Raw genomic sequence first — 22840 nt, forward strand, 5'->3', positions numbered from 1 at the left:
GCTTCTCTGTATGGCTTAAGTTTGGCTCATCTCTTAGATTTAAAAAAAAAGAGTCTTGAATTTCCAAGAAAGCTGCTCCTGCCCCCTTTTTGGCGGGTAATATGCTTCTGTTTTCCACAGAAAAGTAGACCAAGGAACCCCAGGTGTTCATTTCAAAAGTGTTCTTCCTTCCCTTGCCCAGCACTTTTGTTTTTACCTGAAATGGGCGTGGGCTTCAGGCTCTTTGTCCCTGTCCCCACTGTAGCCGTCCTCTTTCTGCTGACTTCCCTCTCCACTTCTTCCACCCCACAGGCCAGGTAGGGCCACCAATACTCTCCTGTGACCTTGTCGCTCTGTGGCCTAAAAACCTGCCATGACTTGTGTCCGAGCTTAAACTTCTAATGACTGTTCGAGGCCTTACCATGCCTGGGACCTTGCCTAACCTCAGCTCATCGTTTTTTTCCTTAACCCATTGTGTTCTCATCAAACTAGACTTTTCACCATCCCTCTGTTGTCTTTGTGACCTAGCCTTGTGATCTGGGCAAGTCACCTTACTCCAAACAGCTTCAGTTTCCTCATCTGTAAAATGGGAATAATATTGTCTGTACTGACCACCTCCGAGGGCTGCTGTGGGGCTCAGATGACCTAATAGACCTCACCTACTTGATGGTGAAGTGCTTCATACAATTTCAGCTCTTTATATTCTTTGTGTTTATGGTTCATCCCTTATCCAGTTGTAAGCTCTTTGAGGGCAGGAACTGTTTCCATTTCATTTTTGTATCCCCACTGCCTAGCTCAGTGTCTCACATACAATAAATGCTTAATCATGTTCCCTGCACCAAACAGAATCTCACTGACTTAGCTTGGAAATGCTCAGTGTTTTCCTGAGAGTGAGGCAGCGTGATCTAACAGCATGTTTGGTTGCAGGCTGCCTCTATCACTTCCTGGATTCCCAGCTTCTGACCCACACCAGCCAGCAAATGGAAACCTTAGCACTGTGTTTCTGAATGGATTTTGACTGTTGCTGATGGAAGGGGAAAAGCAGGACTCGAGAGCCACTCATTTATAAGCTCCTGTCGGTACCACCACCATCTGGGCTCACAGCTGCCATGGACTCTTCCCCTGCTGAGCAAGGTAGCCTTCGTGAGAGCAGATCTAGCAATGGCATCCCCGACCACTCTGGGAGCCTTGTGAATCCCACAGACAAACTGAATCAAGCCGATAGTGAGGAAATTCACTGTAAGTCCTTGGTGGTAAAGTGCCATCTGTGTCAGCTACTGTCATTACCCAACTGTTTAGATGATTGTTACTTACAGACAGAGTCATTTCTGGTCCTGTTGTTTTATATTAAGGCTTATCTCTAGAGATGATGGAATTTTATTGTTGATTATAATGTTTTACTGTTTCATGAAAGCAAAAGTTGAAATTCAGATAAGTAAACATTCTTGAGAATTATTTGGTTCTTTAAGTGATGAAATTCGGCAGTTACATCACTCTTGATTGTTTATTTTAAAACTCATTCAGGAGGCCTTAGGGGAGGAGGGAGAATCATTTGAGTCCCTCTCACTTGAAAATTTCATGGTGTTTTCAGGAATCCTATTGGCCATTTTTCTTATTTGATGCTATATTTAAATAAGTCATAATGCATATCAAGCAGAATATGAACCACCCAGAATTGGTAGTTCCTGGAGTATTGAGTTTCATTTGCTAGCCTGCAGTGTTGATCTACTGTTTGTTTTTCCTTATGATGCCCTGACTCTGTGGATGTGTATCTAGGAAAAGTAGAAATGCTGTGTGACCACATCACAGCCCCAAAATCAAGATTTGTATTAGACTAAAATAAGTTGGAAGTACTTTTTGTTTTTTAATTTGCTCATCCGATTTTGTTAACATGACTACTTAATAATAATCTTTTTTTTTTTTTTTTGCTTTTTGGAGGGCGATTGGGATTAAGTGACTTGCCCAAGGTTTACATGGCTAGTTTTTATGTAAAGTGTCTGAGGCCAGATTTAAACTCAGGTCATCCAGACTCCAGGGCTGGTGCTATATTCACTGAGACAGCTAGCCACCCCTTTGTACCTGTTTCTGTATTTAAAGCAGCATAAATTTTAATTTCAAAGTCAAAACAAATCATTCAAGAAGTGATATTTTAAGTATATTCTTGGCCATCCCCTAGTTGCTAAGTACAAAAATAGTAATCTGTAAGATTGTTGTTTTGACTTAGGGTATATATTTTAGGAAAATAGTTTGATTTAGTGGTTCATCAGTTTGGCCCAGTGGACAGAAAACTAGCAGCTTTGCTCTGTGTGTGTCTGGGTGTCTGAGTGAGAGAGATCTTGGGCAAATTATTTGACCCCTCAAAGTTTCTGTTTCCTCATCTATTAACTGAACAAACCAACCTGCCCAGTTGTCTTCCAGCTCCAAATTTATGATTCTAAGGTCATTAGGAGCTAAGTCTCTGGTAGTCACTAGGTATATATGGATTGATGGATTGATTCAGTGCTTATGTCAATAACTGTAAATCAAGTACGTTGATTAACAGATCTCCTTGGTCCTGTTCTCAGCTTTGCCAATATTTCATGGATCATAGAATCTCTTTGCTAAAATGGGGATAAAACTCATACTTTAAAAGTGAATTGAATGGATTGGCTTGTTTTGCTTGATTGCATTTGGAGGGGAGGCATTATTGAGAAGTGACAGTGACCAAAAACAAAAAAAAAAATCAAACATTTCAGCAAGAATAGGAATAAAAAGCAGTCAGATACACACTACATCTGTTTAAAGGCCAATAGGCTAAGGTTATGGCTATGTTTTCAGAGCTTCAGAAATTACTGGTTTTGTTGGTTGGGGTTGACCCTCTCTGATGGCACAGGGTTACAGTCCTGCTCCAGCTCAGGGGCTGACCTTTGACTGGCCTGGGGCCGGCCATCTGGGAGGGAGCCTTCTGTGTCCAAGCTCCGAAGTCCATCCTCAGGCACCAGACATACAGGCTGTCACTGTTCCTGCTTTAACCACTGTATTCTGCCTTTCCATTCGCTTTTATAAAGCAGAGAAAAGTTAGTAGGATTTCCAGCAGGCCTTATTTACTTAAATGAATTGAACTCTTTATTTTTAAAAAGCAAATTAGCAAAATGTGAATCTGCTTGTGTCCATCCAGCTTTGAATCCGCTCCTGTTAATTTTTAAGTTGAATAATGTGATCAAGAAATGGAGGGAGTGGGGGAAGGGGGAGTGGAAGGGGTTTTCCCACTAGAATCACACAATATCCCTGAGCTGCTTTCTTTTTTTCCAGGTGCCAGTATTAATGTTAACCAAGTGTCAAATGAAGAAGGAAACATGGAGGAACCCAGCAAAGGGGACGTCTGTCAGAATGGACCCACAACCCATTTCCCTGATCCTCCATTGTCTCTTGATCCCACCACCAGACCATTTGGTCCTGATCCATCTCCAGGTGTGGCTGGTTTCCATGACAACCTAAGGAAGTCTCAGGGATCTAGTGCTGAGGGCGTAGTTCTTAGAAAAGAAGCTTTGCAGTCTCTCAAACTCAGTCTTCCTATGCAAGAAACTCATTTGTGTAAGCATCTGTTTACTGTAGTGCCCCTTCTCTCCTCTGCTGCATAAAGCTTTCACTCTTTTCAAAGACTTCACATGCTACCTGAGAAAGCATTTTAACTTTCATTAAGGTACTGTGGGGGTGGGGGGGTAACAATCTTTTTTTTTTTTTAATCCTATATTTAATTGTTCCCAAGGATCATATTTCTGAAATATTTGCTTATTGCTGACTATGTGGGGTTTTTGTGTTTGCCACATCAGCCTGATTCTATAGAAGATAAAAATGAATCTGTTTGGGAAAAGGGGCATCATACAACATATGTGATGTGGACAGAACTGCCTTAACTCTTTGGCTGAAGGAACCATGTTTTCTATTTACATGAGCACTGTGGTCTTTGCCTCACCCCAGAATTATTAGGAAATTATTCTCTGGGCATCTTTATGCCCATATTTGCAGGAAGCATTTAGTTTAACCCCAATAGAAGTATACTCCTAAATTTACCTGTTGTAGCTCTTATGTATAGCCTGTCAGAACTTACAGATGAATTCTGGGGCATCCTTAGTTATCAGGGATTGATTTAAATCTTCACTAGTATTACTTAAAGATTTCAAGGATCTGTGCTCTGATTGATATCAATACTCCCTTCATCAGCACAGTTCAAAGATCTAACAAGTCTTAGGAAATGGTCTGTGCATTTACTTGGCTGGTAATAAGTCTCACTGCACTAATGAGGCTGGTCCTTGGACAACAGCCATCAAAGGTGTCCTTCCCTGAGCCCATGCTTCTGCTGTCTTTTAAAAACAACAACAAAAAAAAAAAAAACCCAAACATTTGTAAAGTATCTGAAAATGGCACTTTGTATTTCTCTAAAATGTAAGTTCTTTCCAGTATCACTTTTTTGGCAGGGCTTTTCCACCTGTGGGGCCCCTCCTAATATGTTGCACAAAAATGAATGCCACTGATTTTAAAATAAGAAGAAAAGTCACAGGTTTGATTGATACAATCAAATGTCCTTTTCACTTCCATAGCATCTGGTCCATTTTCTCACAATAACAACAAAAACTAGGTGTTTGTCTGAAGACTCTTGTTTCTGCAGACTAATGCCGTTAGAGAATTGTTTCTCTGAATTGGGCCATCCTAGGGTTTATTCACAGGCTGTTAAGATGAGAACAGAATCAGTCCTCCAGACCTTCTCTTATAGGCAGACAATGCCTTTTCTGTTACCTGCATCTGGTTCTGAGTTGATCACTTTGTAACCCAACTACTTAAATATTTTATGCCTTTGATGGAGGTGCTTTTGTCCAGTTTATGCACAGAACTTTTAGGAATGCTGATTGGATACCACATAAACCATTGCATAACATGGCTCATTGTTACAGGGATTCAGATAAACCATTTGTCAAATAATATTCCCCAAGATGTATAAAGAAAAATATAAAGAACTGTAAGATAGCAATTCTCCATGTTTCAGCAGTAGCAGGAGAATTCTGTGGTTCCACCACGCATTCTGATGTTGCCTGCTGGGAGCCTGTAAGTAGCTATCCTGATTCTCTTACGGGTCAGAGAATGTCCAGAAACAGGCCCTGGGCCTGAACTGTGGAGTTTGAGCTTTATTTTATTTATTATTATTATTGTAACACGGTTTTAGTAACCTCATCATCATTGCTGTGTTACTGATTGAATACAGTAGTTAATGTGCTCCCTTGAACCCTCACCTGCCCCTCGCTCTGTGTTGCCGTGTATATGACACCCACTGTAGTCAATGGCACTCCACATTTCCTTACTCATTCTCAGGTGGTAACTGAAAGTGGAGGAATAAAGCTACTCTCTCCAGCTCTTTTTGCCCTTTGAATTTAAAATGCTGCATCCATGATTTAAAGAGACTTTTATGTACTCTAGGTTCAACCGAATCTTCACTTCCCTTGGAAAAAGAGGAACAGATCCGACTTCAAGCTCGCAGGCGACTAGAAGAACAGCTTAAACAGTATCGAGTGAAAAGACACCAGGAGAGAGTAAGAATATTGTCACAGATGAGCCTCTCACGGCACAAGCTGATGAGAAGCGTGATTGTATGGGGCAAGAGCAAAAGGTGGCTGGAAACTTAAAAAGCTCGAAGGAAGAGCCAGCTGCTTTGTAGAACCAGAGAGTCTGAGCAGTGAGAGGCCTCCCAACTCATCTTGCGCAGCCTGTAATTGAGCACACTGCCCTTCGGCCAGGGTGCCCACAGCCTCAGGTCACGGGCTTTGGGCTGCACGTCAGGCCCTCTAAAACCACCAGGTTTTTCACATAAATCATGGCTTGCCATCTCTTTCCTGGCTTGTGCCTGTGCGTTGGTTGTTGGGTCCTGAAGAGAGGACTTTGATCTCTCTTACCTTTCGTCTTATTGGTGTCCTGTCCTCTCAGCCTGTTAAAGTCTTTTTAGATCCCAGTTCTTTCATCCCTTCTCTTACTGTTGCTCTCCAATTTCATATCATCTGCAGATCTGATAAATGTGCCATCTGTTGATAAAATCCATGCAAAGTCATTGATGAAACTTGAAATAATGCTGGGCCAGGGACTCCAGATCCCAGAGACTGCCCTCCAAATTGACAGTGACTCCCCAGTGACTTTTCTTTGGACCATTTTTGGTGAATCTTAGTCTTTCACCATGACTTCCCATTTGGCCCCTAAGACTATCATGCAAGGATGTGCCTAACACTAGATGAAGATCTAGGTGTTGCATGACCTGCCAGTCACCTGCTGATTCTCAGTGAGTCCCTGCTCCCTTTCCATGGACTCAGAAACAGGAATCACACAGACTCAGTGGCCTGTCCAGGTGTTAAAGTCCCTATCATCTGACCTTTTTGGAAGAACTTTCTCTGGTTCTGAGGTCCCCCTTCCCATGAGAATTGACAGCAGCATACATTTGTCAGTTTGGTTTGTTGGGTTTGTTTGGTTTTTTCCCAGTATCCTGGGAAGTTCATTCTGGACTGAAGAGGAGATGTTCCTGAGAGCTGCTCAAAGGCCCAAGTACTGTATCTCCTCTTGTAAGAGTTGAACAGCTATGCTTTTTCTCCATCTTGTTCTTCTCGCTGCTCACCCCAGGCTCATCTTTGGCCTCTGCCTTGTACCTTTTGTTGTCATTCTTCTCAGGCCCTGTTCTTGATTTAGTCTCAGCTTTAGTTCTCTGTCCCCTCAGCCCAGAGGCTGGCTACAGATGAACTATTTTCAGCTAAAGTAGCTCCTAAAGGAAGTCTTCTGAGGTTTGAGACAGTTATAGGGTATGGTCTGAGATGGTAGAGAGAAGACCTTTCCCCCTCTCTTCTCTGTCATAGCCCTTGATAGTATTGCTGCATTGAAGATAAAGGGAATGGGAAGAAAATCACAGGCTGTGACTTTGAAACTTAAACATGCTGTTTGTTTTTGTCCTTTTAGTCTAATCAGCCAGGATCCAAAAACCGACCAACCAGCACCCTAGACCCTGAGCTCATGTTGAACCCAGAAATCTTACCGAGAGCCAGCCCAGTAGCAATGACAAAAGAATATTCCTTCCTCCGGACCAGTGTCCCTCGGGGCCCTAAAGTAGGCAGTTTAGGACTTCCAGCACATCCAAAGGAGAAAAAAAGTTCCAGGTCAAGCAAAATCCGATCTTTGGCGGATTATAGAACTGAAGATTCAGACTCTGGAATTTCTAGTGGAAACTTTCTGGCTCCCGACTCTGCCAGGGGCTCCCTGCATCAGAACAGAAGCAGTTTGACATCAGTAGTGTCTGAAATCAGCCTGACTCCTGAAACAGATGACCGACTGGAGAATTCTTCGGTGGCAGGAGACAGCATCTCAGAACTGGACGGGAGTGAAGGGGGCCTGAAGCTGGACGGCAATGACAGCGACAGTTCTTCTTACAGCAGTGTCTCTGGCAGAGGAGCCTACGGAATGTTGGGCTCACTGGGCAAGGAGGCAGCTTCCTATCTGGTCAATGGCCAGGAGATCAGTTCCGAGGCAATGGGCCAGTTTCCTTCCATTAGAGATGTTCTCCAGGCTGCTGCAGCTGAGCACCACCCCCCAGAACCAGATGTCAATGGGGATGTACAGAGTCGGAGAGACAGCGTTTCCAGCAGGTAAGGCCTCCTCGAGGTCCCAGGCCATGCAGTAGCCTTACCCTCCCTGGAGGCTCTGTCCACTTGTGCAGGCTTGAGCCAGGCTCTGAGCTAGGCACCAAGGGAACAGAGACAAAGCTGAGGCTCCCACCATCTGAGGTGGGGCTGACGTCAGATTTTTTAGCAGTTCCTCAGTAGACTGTCTCACTGCTTTAGGTCTTTTTCAGAGGAATTGCAGACAAGAATTTTCCTAGAAAGATTACAGGATCTAGATCTCAAAAAGAGCATTAGAGATGATTTGGACCAGTTCCCAGATTTTACAAAGGGGGACACTGGGGTACGGAGAAGTGTGTCATTAGGCAAGGTCCTACAGGTTGTAAGCAGAGGTAGCATTTGAACTTGGGTCCTTTGACTCTCCGGTCAGTGCTCCTTCCCATGCACTCCTGCTGTCTCTCATACTGCTGTACTGACTATTGTCGGTGTCTTCGGAAGCGTTGGATCTCCCCTTGTTTTTGCTGCCTTAACCCCTGCATCGCCTTTTGGTCTTGTGCTGGCTCCTAATGGCCCTTGGAACCAAGTCCAGATTCTCTGGCTGGTTATTCAGGGCCTTACAGCCTGGCCTTGGTAGCTCTATTTGATGTGGTCCCAGGTAATGCTTTTTCTGTCTTCAACTCAACAACTTTCCATTTCACAAACAAATCTTAGTCTGTAGTTAAAAAAACGTTTAAATTTGTCTTCTGTCCCTTATTAGACTGTAATCTCCTGGAGGGCAAAGCCAGACTTCTTTCTTAGTTCTCTCTGTATTTCCCCCAACACCAATAGTAGCTCACATTCCTGTAGTCAACCTTGCAGAGCCTAGGGAAAAGAATTTATTCTTTATGAAGCACTTTCCCCATAGGAACCCATAGAGTTAAGGGCCATAGTATTATTTCCATTTTATAGATTAAAAAAATAAGACTCTAAGAGGTGAGGAAGCTTGCATAGGGTCACAGCTCAGATTAAAGCTGGTATCTGGCACACTGTGTATATATCATGTATTTGGTGAAGGTTTCTTAGGTCAGGATGATAGGGTGTAGGCTGTCCACAGCCTGGAATAGGTCAGGGTGAATTTGTCCAGCTCCTTCATGTGAAAGATGAGGAAACCCACACCCAGAGAGTAAAACCACAGCTTGTCCAGGGTCACCCCATGGGTCAGTCACAAAGCTGGGCCTCAGACCCAGATCTGAGCATGGAACTCTTACTCCCACCTCCTGCCGAGGGGTATTGGACTGGATCTGGGGCCAGGATGGGGTGGTCTTCTCAGAATCTTATCTTTAGCACAGACTTATTTACAGCCTAAATCGAAGGTCAGTTACTTGGCAACAGTGGGGCCATTGTTACAGGTGTCTTATTCTGTCCATTAGGATATGAAAGGCTTACCAGAGGATCCAAGCAGAGGGAAAACAAAGCTTCCTTTGTCTGTCCTTTGATTTGTTTCACTGACCTTCAGACTTTTCCCCTTGTAATAGATGGTTTGGTAGAAGTTAATTTCAGAAGTCATTGTTATGTCTCCGCTCTCATATTTTGTTTGTAGCAGATCCTAATGCAGAGAGAGAGAAATTATGTGTTCTCCAACGTGTAAATTAAATCCATCTTCAGATATGATTATTTCTTTAAATACACATTCACCTTTACGTGCTGTCCCTTTTCTGTAAGGGTGAACTACCCATTAAAGGGTCAAAGGCTTCATGCCAGTGTTGCTTCAGGCTGGAGGCAGTCAGCGTCGCCTCAGTGTCTGCTGAGTGACTTCACAGTATCTCATTAGATGCCAAGGCCCATCCTGCCTCCAGAATAGCTCCTCCTCGATGTTCCAGCAGCCACCACCCCAGCAGGGCCCCCCTCATCAGCCACCGAGATTATTGCAGGGGCCTTTGAGCAGATCTGTGTTCTCTCCTGCCCCCAAACCACTGTTCACCCTCTGCCATATTTATCTTCCTGTGCACAGATCGGGACATGCCCCTCGTCTGCCCAAAGCCCTTTCATGGCTGCCTCTTGTCTGCTGACTGAGGTCTGCCATGCACAGATTCCTCTGCAGCTGCAAGTCCTCCTGCTGTTAATGACCTACTGGACTCTAGGGTCCTTGAGGGCGTGTATCACATCCTGCCAGGTCTCACTGGGCCTTTTATTTGCCAAGGGGAGTTAACAGGGTCTGGAGACAGACCTGATTAGTAGCCTGGGGCTGTGTTTATACCATTTGCTGGCCTCAGATGACTTCTCTCAGGGCACTCAGGTAGTATTCCATCCTTCAGACATTAATTATTGTTTAATATCCTAGTTATTTATGTAAACCTCATGTTCTTACATCAACCTCCAGGAGGCTGAAGACCAATGTGTTGTCTAAACTGCTTCTGTAGCACAGAGCTGGGCACACAGTCAGTGCTTAATAACTGTATGTTGAGTTTGTCATTTATTAATATTGATGTTTACTGAATTGCCTCCCTCTGAAAGCACATTTTACCTTTCAGCATATCCATGGAGAGCTCAATTGCTGGAACTCATGATGAAATGCTGCAGGTTCTTAAAGAGAAAATGAGGCTTGAAGGACAGCTGGAGGCCTTGTCTTTAGAGGCTAGTCAGGTAACATCCACATTTAGTCTTCCTAATGTTACAGTTACAATTCATCCAGAGCTTATTGGAAGAGTTCTTTGTTAGTGACTTAATTGTCTCCCAAGGTTACCACCTTTTGCTTCCGCTAGTCTGTGCTTAGAACCAAGGGGAGTTAATGAGGTATGAAGGCAGACCTGATTAGTAGCCTGGGGCTGTGTTTATACCATTTGCTGGCCTCAGATGACTTCTCTCAGGGCACTCAGGTAGTATTCCATCCTTCAGACATTAAGCATCTGCCAGGAGGATCTGGGGATACAAAGACCACCACCACCACCCCCAAAAAATTAAGTCTCTGCCTTCAAGGAGTTAAGGCCTCTTGTGGGGATGCAGTAAGTACAGATTCATTTTGGGGAGTGAGATGCTTAGACAGCGACAGTTGATACCTACTGAGGATTGAGGAAGTAATGGTAGCAGTGCTATCATTTTTGTTTTTATAGGGGAAAATGTGAATGCAGTGCCCCTGTGGTCCAAGGAGGCAAGGTAGTTTGAGGGATGATAACAGTGTGGCACATTGGGGTTCTTTTCTCACATATTAGGGAGTGAGCTGCCTCGGGAGAGCATGGGTTTCCCCTTACTGCAAGGCAGAAGGACCACTCACTTCTTGCAGGCTGGGCAGCGGGAGCTGTTTTTGGCCACAGATTGGACAAGGTGGCCTTGGAGGCTTTCCTTCCATCTCTGAGATCCTGGGTTTCTGTAGTCTCATTCACGTGCATTCTACTGATTAGAAAACCCAGTAGGTTTTCTAAGGCGCAGCAAAGGCAACTAATTTTCTGAGGGCAGAAAATTGAAAGGACTGTTCAGGAGTTTCCTAAGTCAGAGACACAGGCAGTTTCTCTACAATCTACTCTTGTCATCCTTAATTCCTAGTCACTTTGGGCAGTATGTCATTGTACAATACCATTCTTGATTTAGATGTCCTGCTCATGAGCAGTGATCTTTTTTTTTTTCTGAAAAGGTAACATTTTATTGTTTGGGAAATGTTTCAGGCCCTTAAAGAGAAGACGGAGCTGCAAGCCCAGCTTGCAGCCTTGGACACCAAGCTTCAGGCCCAGGTGGAGCAGAGCCGAAGCAGCCAGCAGAAACAGGACTCTCTGAGTTCCGAGGTGGACACCTTGAAGCAGTCCTGCTGGGATCTGGAACGGGCAATGACTGACCTGCAAAACACCCTGGAGGCGAAAAACGCCAGCCTGGCTTCCTCCAACAATGACCTGCAGGTGGCTGAGGAGCAGTACCAGAGACTCATGGGAAAAGTGGAGGACATGCAAAAAAGCATCCTCAGCAAAGATAACACAGGTAGCTGCTACGGGCCAGGCCCTGAGGCCACAAAGAGGCACGCAGGTCACACAGCTAGCTGAGAGTCAGAGGCAGAACCCAAGCCTGAATCTTGCTGTCTCCCAGTGCAGCAGCAGGCTGCCCACTGGACAAGGCTGCCTCCACTGCCTCTTGTTCCTGGTGGGCACGCCTGTGTAGAGCAGTGCTCAGCTAGTCAGTAAACAGTGCTACTTTTCTAATTGTTATTTCATTTCCCTCATTAGGGACTCTTAGGCTATGAGCAAGGCCTTCCAACAAAGCCACAGTGTAGCGTGTGGCTCTCCCGTGGAGGCACATGAGGCCCCTGGGCAGGGGCCGTGGCCATCAGTTAGAGAGCACACAGACACAAGCAGAGGCTTGCCGGTGTTTGGTGAACTTTATGAGCCCGTTGAGACAGATGCTACAGTAGTGTCCACGTGGGGGCATCCTCTTCTGTTGAGAAGGAATACTTGTTATTAGAATTCCAACTCTTCAAGGGAGAAAGCTGGTGTTGAGCTTGGCATGGCCTTTGTTTTTAGTGCACGACCTTCGGCAGCAGATGACAGCATTACAGAGCCAGTTGCAGCAGGTTCAGCTGGAGCGCAGCACACTGACCAGCAGGCTCCAGGCCTCCCAGAGCGAGATCACATCACTGCAGAAGGTCCGGCAGTGGTACCAACAGCAGCTGGCCCTGGCCCAGGAGGCGCGGGTCAGGCTGCAGAGTGAGATGGCCCACATCCAGGTAGGCTTTCCCCTGGCCGGCCACCGCGGCCATCCCCACTGTCTGTGTGTGCACCCACCTTGTGGCTCTGAACCACTTGTACCCAGGTCCCTTACCGCACATTCAGTCACATGTCTTCCAGTTCATGTCACGTGGGGTAAGAATGAGCAGACCTGTGAAGGATTCTCAGGTTTATTTTTTTTCCCAAAGTAGGTTGGATTTTTATTACTTACTTAGATCCATTAGTAAACCAAGCGATCAACATTTTCCAGTACTGTTTGAATTTTCTGCCAGGGAAATTGCAGCTGAACTGTAATTCCTCACTTTCCTTACTGTTATTCCCCAGCCGTGGTATATATTTTTTAGACAGTTGATCTTTTTATTCACATATAAAATGTAGTTTTTAGTCTTGAAGGCTTGCTTCTTTGCTCAGATGTGTCAGGGCTTGGGAAGCCCGGTCCCTTTGTGGGTCAGAGCACTAGACTAGGAAGAGCCATAACAGCCCTGCTTTCTGCAGTGTTTTATGGGAATCGGGTGCTTTTGTGTGCTGTGTCATTTTCAATCCACATTTGGGACCAGAGCAGTCATTCTCAAACTAGAATCCATAAGCCTTGGGCCAGGACCATAGAGTTAGAGTTTTTCAGTATTGAAAAAAGGTACCAGGCCTAGTGACATACACCTGGAGTCCCTGCTGCTGAGGAGGCCAAGGCTGGGGCATTGCTTGAGTCTGGGGGTTCTGATTGGCAGTTGGGCATCTGCACTAAATATGGCAAAAGTTGGGGCCCCTCCTGGGATCAGGAGACTGTTGGACTGCCAACAAGGGGCAAATGGTTCAGGCCAGAAATGGAGCAATTCACAGCTTCCATGTCAGTCAGCTGTGGAGGTGGGCTTAAGAGTGGCCCCTACCGGGCAGCCAGGTGGCTCAGCGAGTAAGAGCACTGGCCCCAGTGTCGGGATGACCTGGCGATCGAATCCAGGCTCAGATACTCAGCACCACACCCAGAAATAACTGGCCGTGTAACCTTGAGTAAGTTACTTAACCCCGATTGCTTTAAAAAAAAAAAAAGATTGGCCCCTACCTTTCCTGCCTGGGCCAGATGTGGAGACTCAGTCTTAGCAAAGATTGAAAGAGAGCTCAGAGGTCACCATCTTTTTACTTCCCACACATTTATCACTTGGCCTCTGCTTGAACACTTCAGGAGGTAGTGTGGCCTAATCCTTCCTCTAAGCATGACCCAGAGCAGGTGATTTTACCTCTCGGAGCTGAGGGTGGTAGCAGCATCTGTCTGCTAGGTGTTGGTAGCTTCAGATGCAGTAACAGATGATATTTCTTTATATATACATATGTGTATGTGTGTGTGTGTGTGTGTGTGTGGTGTTATTATTTAATAAAAAAGGCCAGTTCATCGTTTGGCAGCTCTGCTATTCACTTCTTCCATATATTGAGCTGAAATCAAGCTCCCTGTGACTTCTACTCATTAGTCTTAGCTCTGCCTTTTAAAGGCTACTCTGTATAACAGGCCTTAAAATATTTGAAGGCAGCAGTTGTGTACCCTTTGAGGGATCTCCTTTTTTCCAGGATAATCCCCCCCTAGCACCTTCTTTGCTTCCTTCTTTGATGTACTTTCCAGGTACTGCACCACCCTGATTGCATTCTTCTGTGAGTGCTCTAGTTTATATGGGCTGTTACCCCTAAAACTGGACACAACACTGGTGATGCAGGGTGTCCTAGGACCCTTATCACTTCTACCTGGAGGCTCTGGAGCTGTCAGGGCATCAGAGTTTTGGGGAGCCCTGTTGTATTACTGATGGAATTTTCATGCAACAAAAACTACTGTTAAACCCAAGTCTATCCCATCCTGCCCTTGAATTTTTTTTTACATTAAGTATAAAACTTTGTATTTATCTTTGACTGATTTCATTTGGTTATTTTTAGTCTCTAAGACAAATGGTACTAACCTGCATCAGTAGAGGGAGTTCCCTCATCTGAGATTCTCCATTCTGATGAAATCACAAGTCCAGTGCTTAGTACTAGTTTGATTCTAATTAAGTCTTTTAAAAATTTGGATTCTTTCATTCAATATAGTACTGCTCCCTCTTAGCTTTGTATCATCTACAGCGTTTTCGACTCAGGTCACTTGTCTTTGAATCATTAATAAAGTGTGAGACAAAGCAGGCTCCTGGAGCAAAGCCCCTGTCATCTCCCTGGGGGGTTCCTGTCAGTCCCTAAGATCACTGATATCCATAAAGCCTTTACACCACACAGAACACTGGTCATACACTCTCATTCAGTCCTTACAACAACCCTGCAAGGAAGACAAGATGGTCTCCATTTTACAGGTGACAAAATAGGTACCAAGGTTAAATGAAAGTCACACCGCTAATAATTGGCAACATCAAGATTCAAACCCAGGCCCTCTGACTCCCCAGCTCTAGAGACTGCTCTTTCTTTCACGTCACAGTCACCCTCTTTGGCAAAGTGGGCACCTAATTACACTCCCACCATTTGGAAGCAGAAAGTCAGGATCAGTATAGGATACATTCTTCCTAAGCAGGGGACATCACTCAAATGGCCCTTAGCCTGAGTCCCGCTGTCCTGGATTACTTAGAGCTGGCTATATCTTAATAAGAATGGTGGGTAGAAATGATTGAGCATAGGCATTTGAAATAAATTTAGAAAACCCCAAAGGAAGATGTCTCTTCCACTTTTGAATCCAGCAACTTTTGAAATTCAGATTCTCTTTTTTCTCCCAAGGTTGGGCAGATGACCCAGGCAGGCATTCTAGAGCACCTTAAACTTGAGAATGTGTCATTGTCCCATCAACTGACAGAGACTCAGCAGAGATCCATCAAGGAAAAGGAACGCATTGCTGTCCAGTTACAGAACATAGAGGTAAGAACCTGTCACGCTTCGGGTTTCCATCATTGTTTAGTCACAGAGTCAAGGAAGAAAGCTCACTGTCTTCTAAGCATGGATAGATTGTTAGCCCACCTGAATTGACTGTGACATCACCATCTCTCTTCTCTTGGCGTTCTTGGTGGCTCCTGCCAGTTCCTCCTTAATCTGGGGTAGTGCTCAACTCCCTCTTCAACCTCTCCCCCTGTCAAACTGTGTCCTCCACCACCCCCAGGTGCTCCTTGTATAAACAACAGCCCCTGGAGTGCAGCTGGGGGCCTTCAGCCTCATTTGAGGGAATGAGCGTCTCCTGCATGGTGTATTCATGCACTGCAGTTGTCATGTGACTTGGGAAAAAGAATCATGTGGCGTGTTTGTCGTTCTGACTATGGAAAGGGCTATCTTTGTGTGAATAAGAAGAAAAGTGAGAGATTCCAGGGGTTCAGACTGTAAGTCTTAGATACCATGTCATGTCAGACCACGGCCCTAATAATCTCTTGTTTTGTCTCCCTGAGGGAGAGTTGGCTTTAGTGATCTCATCACATGATCCACAGAAGGGTAGAGATATGTGCCAGATAGCCTTAAATTCTAATAAATCCTTCTTTTCTGGAAATCACATCCATGAATTTATTTAAATCAAGGGTTCTCCACCTAGGATCCATGAGCTTGTTTTTGTTTCTTTTTTTGGTTTCCTTTGATGTATTTTATTTCTGCATCGGAAAAGGAGTCTGTCAGCTTATCCAGAGTTCCAGAGCACTCTTGGGTACCGGAAGGGTTAAGAACAACTGCTCTAAATCCTTTTGGGGCCTAGTTTAATTTTCAGTATAACTGCCAACTGTTCTGTATATCTTCCTGTACTCCCATAGCTACTACATCCCCACTTGAAAAAGTACCTGATTGTTATGTCTTTCCTAATTTACTAAGCCCCTCTTTGTCCTTGGCCATACCTGACATGATTCTGCAAGTTGCAAATCCCCCAAGTGCATCTATTCTATTATGTCTTTCTTGGATTACAACCAAGAACTGTGTGTGTCCTGCATGTATTAAGAGTATGGATACAGTTGTGATTTTGTGCACAAGAAGAATAATTTCATGTATGTCTTTTAACTTCTATTATTTCTGATCCATAGGATTCCCTGCGCTAGTTCATATCCTCATCTCCTCTGCCCCAGGCTGTGAGAATAACCTGTAACAAGGGTTCCTGCCTCATGTTGCTCTCTGTTCAAGCCATCCCTTATACCACTTCCTGTTCTGCTCTCCACTGCACTAGCTGGAGGTCACATGTTCCTCATACCTACAATGGGATCATGGGGAGAGCTTGGGCCTCTCCATGTACAAAATGGCTAGTCAGCTGACAGAGAAATGAGAACAGCTTCCATCCAGCCCAGACTCTGAGCAGGGGAAAATGTCTTGAAAGAAAAGAAAAATGGCAAATTAGTTCTAAATGTCTCTTGCCACTGTGTGTGCATATCTTACCCATCCCGCTAAATGTGAACTCCTTCAGAGCAGAGCTTGTAGTTGATTTTGTCTTTTGTGTCCACAAAGCCTTGCATGTACTAGTTGCTTAATGAACATTTGGTGATTTGAATCAAATTGAATGTCTTCCTGTTTCCAACACCTATCTTGATCATCACCGCATTTTATTGGGTTTTCTGGGCATAAAAACACATTCGGTTGAATCTAAGAAGTTTGTATTTCTTCCCACATTCATGGGTTATCAGAGATATCAGGATCATTTGCATTTTGTATCCTGAAGAGCATTTATTGTCTTACCAATTCCCTTTTTGTTTTTCTGGCTTTTGAGATCTCATGGAGATTCATCCTCATCAGTGGGAATTTTACTACCTGGAATAATGTTAACTGCCAGATGTTGTTTCCAGGTCATCTATAAAAATATATCAGATTGATTCTGACACCAACCCCCAGGGAAGTACACTATAAGCACCTCTTCATCCAGGAAATCATTCCAGTGCTCACCTTTGTTCCTGCCTCTTCGCAGTTCTTTTTGTCTATGGCAAAGTATTTCCTTATGCAGGTGTTTGGGTTGTGGGTTGGTGATTTTTAAACACTCTCTGTGGTAGAAATTGTCAGTCATTCAAATGAATATTTATAGAGCCTCTATTGAGAGTCCAGTGTATATAGGGAAATCTTTGGTTCTAACCAATAAATGATGTCCTTTGGTGCTCTTGCATCCATACATTCAAAAGAATTCAAGGAGATTAATTAGACTTGATTTCCCTATAAAGAAATCCCATTGACTTGTGCTTATACCCAAATTTGTTTGTGGGCCCAATTGTCCTGGCCTCTTCTATTGATCTGACTTGCCAATTCTAAAGATGAGTGAGACTTTCTGATCAGTAGTTCCTAGGACTTTTTCTTTGTCTCATCTTATGAATGGCCCTTCCATTGGCAGTGACTTATTTGACCCCCAGCTTTATCATCCTGCTTCCAGGTGCCTTGGAACTCTTGAATGTATGATCTTTGGTCCCAGGGATGCATTCTGAGGAAGTCTATTGAGGTTTTGTTTTTAAGAAAAATATATATATATGATTGTGTAAGTTAGAATACGTCCATCTTTTTTTCATTACTCCCTCACCTTTCTGTTTTGAAAGGCAAAATGCCCTCCCTTGTTGTGGTGCTTACTTGTCCTGATGTTTGCTTACCTTCAGAAAGACCCATATCCGTGAGCCTTGGCCTGGTGAGGAGTGGAGGGGGCACATTGTCTTGTGTATAACCGTCTCATGGCTTCCATGTCTAGGCAGACATGCTGGACCAAGAAGCGGCATTTATTCAGATCCAAGAAGCCAAGTCCCTGGTAGAAGAAGATCTACAGAGGAAGCTAGAAGAGTTTGAGGACGAAAAGGAGCACTTACAGAAAATGGCTGATTCTGCCACATCCTTGGAGCAGCAGCTCCAGCAGGTGAGGGTGTGCCAAGGCCTGAATGCCAGATAGCGACACAACTACTTTTGTTCACTGGGGTAGTTTTTGTTTTGATTTAATCATAAAATTCCAAGGCTAATTGTCATCTGTGTAATATATAATCTGTGCATAGAGGGGTGTACACAGTGGGGAGAGGCCCGTCCTTTGGTCCAGAAGACTTAGGTTCAAATCCTTCCTCTAGCACAGCCTTAGTAACCATGGACAAATCATTTAACCTCCGAGGGCCCCAGAAAATTCTTTAATACAAGTTACCAGTGAGCTGAACCAAGCTCACACGCATATAAGACCACAGGTCCAGACTGAGAGAACCAAAAATGCAAGTATTTCTTTTTTAAATGTAAACAGTGGCCCACAAAAGGGCATGACCACTGAACATGCGGTGTTGTGTAGAGGTGGCTTATGGTGTGGATTTCCCACAGGTAAAGCTGACTCTGCATCAGCGAGACCTCCAGCTGGATGCCCTGCAGCAGGAGCACCTGGACCTCATGAAGCAGCTCACCCTGAGCCAGGAGACTCTGCACACGCGGGAGCAGGCCCTTAGGGAGCTAGAGACCCGCCATGCAGAGCTGCAGGCCCGGCTGGAGGAGCTCCAGGGAGACGCGGCCACCAAAGACGACACTCTCCAGGTTCTGCAAAACGAGAAGATTGTCCTGGAGGTGGCGCTGCAGGCAGCGCGGGCAGGCAAGGAGGAGTTTGACCGCAGCGCTCAGCAGCTGGAGGTGGATGCAGATGCCACCTCGGAGCTCTTGGAGCAGCTGAGGCAGGAGATAGCCATCAAGTGCAGCCAGGTGAGGAAGTGGGCTGTTCCTTGGGTAACACATGCTGGGGTTAGAGAGAGGCAATCACTTGGGAAGATATTTTTTTAAGTTTTTATATGAATTGTGCTTTGGCAGTAGAGAGCAGTAGAACTCCCAAGGGGCAGAGATTGGCTTTAGAGGAAGAGGCAGAACCTGTGGAGGCCAGGGCAGGGGGGCCTGTCTGCCAGGACACCTTAGAAGGCATTGTGTTGCTTCCTTGGGACTGGCCTCTGGCACTTGGCCAGCCATTGGCAGCTACATTTTTTTTTTTTTGGTATTACGAAGCAAACCAATTTTATTGAAATAGTTATCAAAATATGGAAAAAAGTTCTTGAACCCCAAAGTAAGGATACCTATCCTAGGGGCTTTTTCTTTTTCTTTTGTTCTCCTTTCTTTTTTTAAATTTTTTTTATACACATTTGTTTTTAAAACTTTGAATTCTGGATTTTTTCCCTTCTTCCCTCCTCACCCACCCGCACTGGGAAGATAAGCAATTGAATATAGGTTGTTCATAGGTTGTTCACACATTTCCATAGTAGTTATGTTGTAAAGACTAACTATATTTCCTTCCATCCCATCTCACCCCTCACTTATTCTATTTTCTCCTTTGACCCTGTCCCTTTTCAAAAGTGTTTGCTTGTAACTACCTTCTCCCCCAATCTGCCCTCCCTTCTATCCTCCCCCCTCTTATCCCCTTCCCCCTATTGTCCTGTAGGATAAGATATCCAATTGAGTGTGTATGTTATTCCCTCCTTGATCCAAATTCAGTGAGAGTAAGGTTGTCCCCTTTTACCTTCCTACTCTTCCCCTCCATTGTAACAGTTTTCTCTTGCCTCTTTTATATGAGATAATTTACCCTGATCTATCTCTCCCTTTCTCCTCCCAATATATTCCTCTCTCACCTCTTAATTTTATTTTTCAGATATCCCTTCATATTCAACTCATCCTGTGCCCTCTATGTATACATGTATATACATATGCACACCTTCACACATATATTTATACACACCTATACCCTCCTATACATACATATATATGTATGTATACATATATACATGTATACATATATGTTCCCTTCAACTGTCCTCATACTGAGAAAAGTCTCATGAGTTACAAATATCGTTTTTCCATGTAGGAATGTAAGTAGTTCAACTTTAATAAGTTTATTATGATTTCTTTTCCCTGTTTACCTTCTCTTGGTTCTTGTAGTTGAAAGTCAAATTTTCTGTTCAGCTCTGGTTTTTTTTATCAAGAATGCTTAAAAATCCTCTTATTTCGTTGAATGACCATATTTTCCCCTGAATCATTATATTCAGTTTTGCTGGGTAGGTGATTCTTGGTTTTAATCCTAGCTCCTTTGACCTCCAGAATCTCATATTCCAAGCCCTTCGATCCTTTAGTGTAGAAGCTGCTAGGTCTTGTGTTATCCTGATTGTGTTTCCACAATATTAAAATTATTTCTTCCTGACTGCTTGCAGTATTTTCTCCTTAACCTGGGAACTCTGGAATTTGGCTGTAATATTCCTAGGAGCTTTTTGGGGGGCATCTTTTTCAAGAGGCAGTCAGTGAATTCTTTCAATTTCTATTTTGCCCTCTAGTTCTAGAATGTCAGGGCAATTTTGCTTGATAATTTCTTGAAAGATGGTGTCTAGGCTTTTTCTGATCATGGCTTTCAGGTAGTCCAATAATTTTTGAATTCTCTCTCCTGAATCTATTTTTCATTTCAGTGGTTTTTCCAATGAGATATTTCACATTGCCTTCTATTCTTTCATTTTTTGGATCTGTTTTATAGTATCTTGATTTCTCATAAAGTCATCAGTTTCCATTTGCTCCAGTGTAATTTTGAAGTGTAATCTCTTCAGTGAGTTTTTGAAATTCCTTTTTCATCTGGCAAATTTGGCTTTTTAAGGCATTCTTCTCATTGTTCTTGGGCCTCTTGGTATTTGAGTTCAGTCTATTTTTTAAGGTGTTATTTTCTTCAGTCAGGCTACTGACTTGCTTTTCTTGGTTTTCTTGCATCATTCTCATTTCTCTTCCCAATTTTTCTTCCGCTTCTCTTCCTTGGTTTTCAGAATCGTTCTTGAGCTCCTCCATGGCCTTATAACCAGTTCATCTTTTTCTTGGGATTTTTTGATACAGGAGTTCTGACTTCATTGTCTTCCTCCCGTTCCATGCTTTGATCCTTTTTGTCCCTGGAAAAGGAATCTATGGTAGGATTGCATTTCCTCTGCTTGCTCATGTGGCCAGTCAAATACTTGACTTTTGAACTCTTCCATGGTAGAACTCTGCTTTCGGAATGGAGAGAGAGCTTTGTCCAAATTGCTGGGGTTTTTGCAGCTGCCAGAGCAATTAGTTGGGCCTTCTCTGCAGCCCCCACAGGCTTTGGCACCTGGCCACACACCCGAGGACCTCCACCCAAGACCACAATCTAGATCCAGACAGGTTAAAGCAAGAGCAATTACCTTCTGAATGGTCGCTTGGTCCCCCTACAATCTGCAGGCCAGGAGCTCCTGAGGCAGCCACAGAGCTGTGCCGCTGTACCACCCCTTCTTGCCCCAGGGGCAGGGGCCTGACCGCCATCCACCCCTGTTCCAAGAGTTCCACACTGACCTTTTATTTTCTCTTTAGTGTTGTGTTTATGGGTTGAGAAGTCTGGAAACCGCCACAGCTGCTGGTGCTTCACTCTCCTGAAGTCTGCTCAGGCTGCTGTTGGTTGGGGCTGCCCGGGGCCAAAACTGCATGGCTCACGTGGGGCTGGGCATGGTATCCAGCTTGGTGCAATAGCCCCTTCCTTCCGGCCTGCCTTCAGTGAGAGATTTATTTCTCTCTGTCACTTTGTGGGTTCTGTAGCTCTAAAATTTGTTTAGAGACTTTTTATACGTGTATCAGAGGAGGTGGGAGCCAGAGCCATGGAGAAGTCCTTTTTCTACTCCACCATCTTGGCTCCGGCCCCCCCCCCCCCCCCAGTGACTTCTTTTTAACGCACAGTAGCTTTCCTCTTACTCAGTTTTGTTATCTGAAAATAGTCAGCCAATAATCATTTATGATTACTAGAGCAAGTCACTGTGCCAAGCACTAGGGATACAAAGAGAGGTCAAAGACAGTGCCTGCCCTCAAGGAGCTTACAGTCTAACTGAGAAGGCTACAAGAAAACAGCTGTGCACAAACAAACAATATACAGGAGGAAGAGGAAATGATTAGCAGAGGGAAGGCACTGGAAGTAAGAGGGGTTGGGGAAGATGACCTGTCAAAGGTGGGGTGTTAGTTGGGGCTAAAAGAAAGACAGGGAGGTCATTAGTGGAATGGAGGAGGAAGAGTGTTCTGGGCATGGGGGATGGTCAAAGAATATGCCCAGAGCTGAGAGATGGAGTGTCTTGTTCTTGGAACAGCCATAAGGTCAGTGTCATTGGACCAAAGAGATTATGTTGAGGAATAAGGTGTAAGAAGACTGGAAAGGGAGGAGGGGGGGCCAGGTCATGAAGGCTTTAAATGCCAAACAGCATTTTGTATTTGATCCTGGAGACAATGAGGAGCTTTCTGGGGTTTGGGGGTGTGGAACACAAGGGGTGACGTGATTGGACCTGAGCATTGGGAAAAACCACTTTGGACTGAGTAGAGAGGATGGATTGGTGGCAGAATGGGCTGAGGTTGGTTTTCATGTATTCTGTTCACTTTGTAGCTATGGTCAGACTAACTAGGGCCCACAGGGCCAGTCCACAGCTCTTCTGATTCATTCCTTAAACATCACTGGTTTATTCAGAGAACAAAGGAGGGAAGCCTGCACTTGGTGCTTTGGCAGGGAATGGCTGACTTCCTTAGTCTTTGACTGCAAACTCTTCCCCAGGTCCTTCTGTAGCTGCTAGAATTTTAGAAGCCTGATGATTCAATATTTAAGTCACTAACGAGTTCAAGACATTGTCCTCCCCTTTATTAATGATGAAT

General features: G+C 44.4%; 1 protein-coding gene across 2 annotated transcripts in view; it reads left to right on the forward strand.

Moving 5' to 3' along the window:
• The window catches only part of GOLGA3 (golgin A3), a 48081-nt gene that overhangs the window by 3378 nt on the left and 21863 nt on the right, over window positions 1-22840 (forward strand). Inside the window, exons 2-11 of one of the 2 annotated variants that reach the window (XM_069089338.1) lie at window positions 907-1218; window positions 3271-3552; window positions 5431-5543; window positions 6946-7628; window positions 10112-10223; window positions 11240-11546; window positions 12083-12285; window positions 15020-15157; window positions 17919-18080; window positions 18521-18889. In XM_069089338.1, coding sequence (XP_068945439.1) covers window positions 1089-1218; window positions 3271-3552; window positions 5431-5543; window positions 6946-7628; window positions 10112-10223; window positions 11240-11546; window positions 12083-12285; window positions 15020-15157; window positions 17919-18080; window positions 18521-18889 — 2499 coding nt within the window. In that variant the 5' untranslated portion in view covers window positions 907-1088. The remainder of the gene's footprint in view (window positions 1-906; window positions 1219-3270; window positions 3553-5430; window positions 5544-6945; window positions 7629-10111; window positions 10224-11239; window positions 11547-12082; window positions 12286-15019; window positions 15158-17918; window positions 18081-18520; window positions 18890-22840) is intronic. The other variant, XM_069089421.1, reaches the window with a different exon arrangement.

This window comes from Petaurus breviceps, unplaced genomic scaffold, assembly GCF_028583685.1.
Source record: "Petaurus breviceps papuanus isolate PSGF00001 unplaced genomic scaffold, PetGlider_PUasm1.0 103, whole genome shotgun sequence".
Lineage (NCBI taxonomy): Eukaryota > Metazoa > Chordata > Mammalia > Diprotodontia > Petauridae > Petaurus > Petaurus breviceps.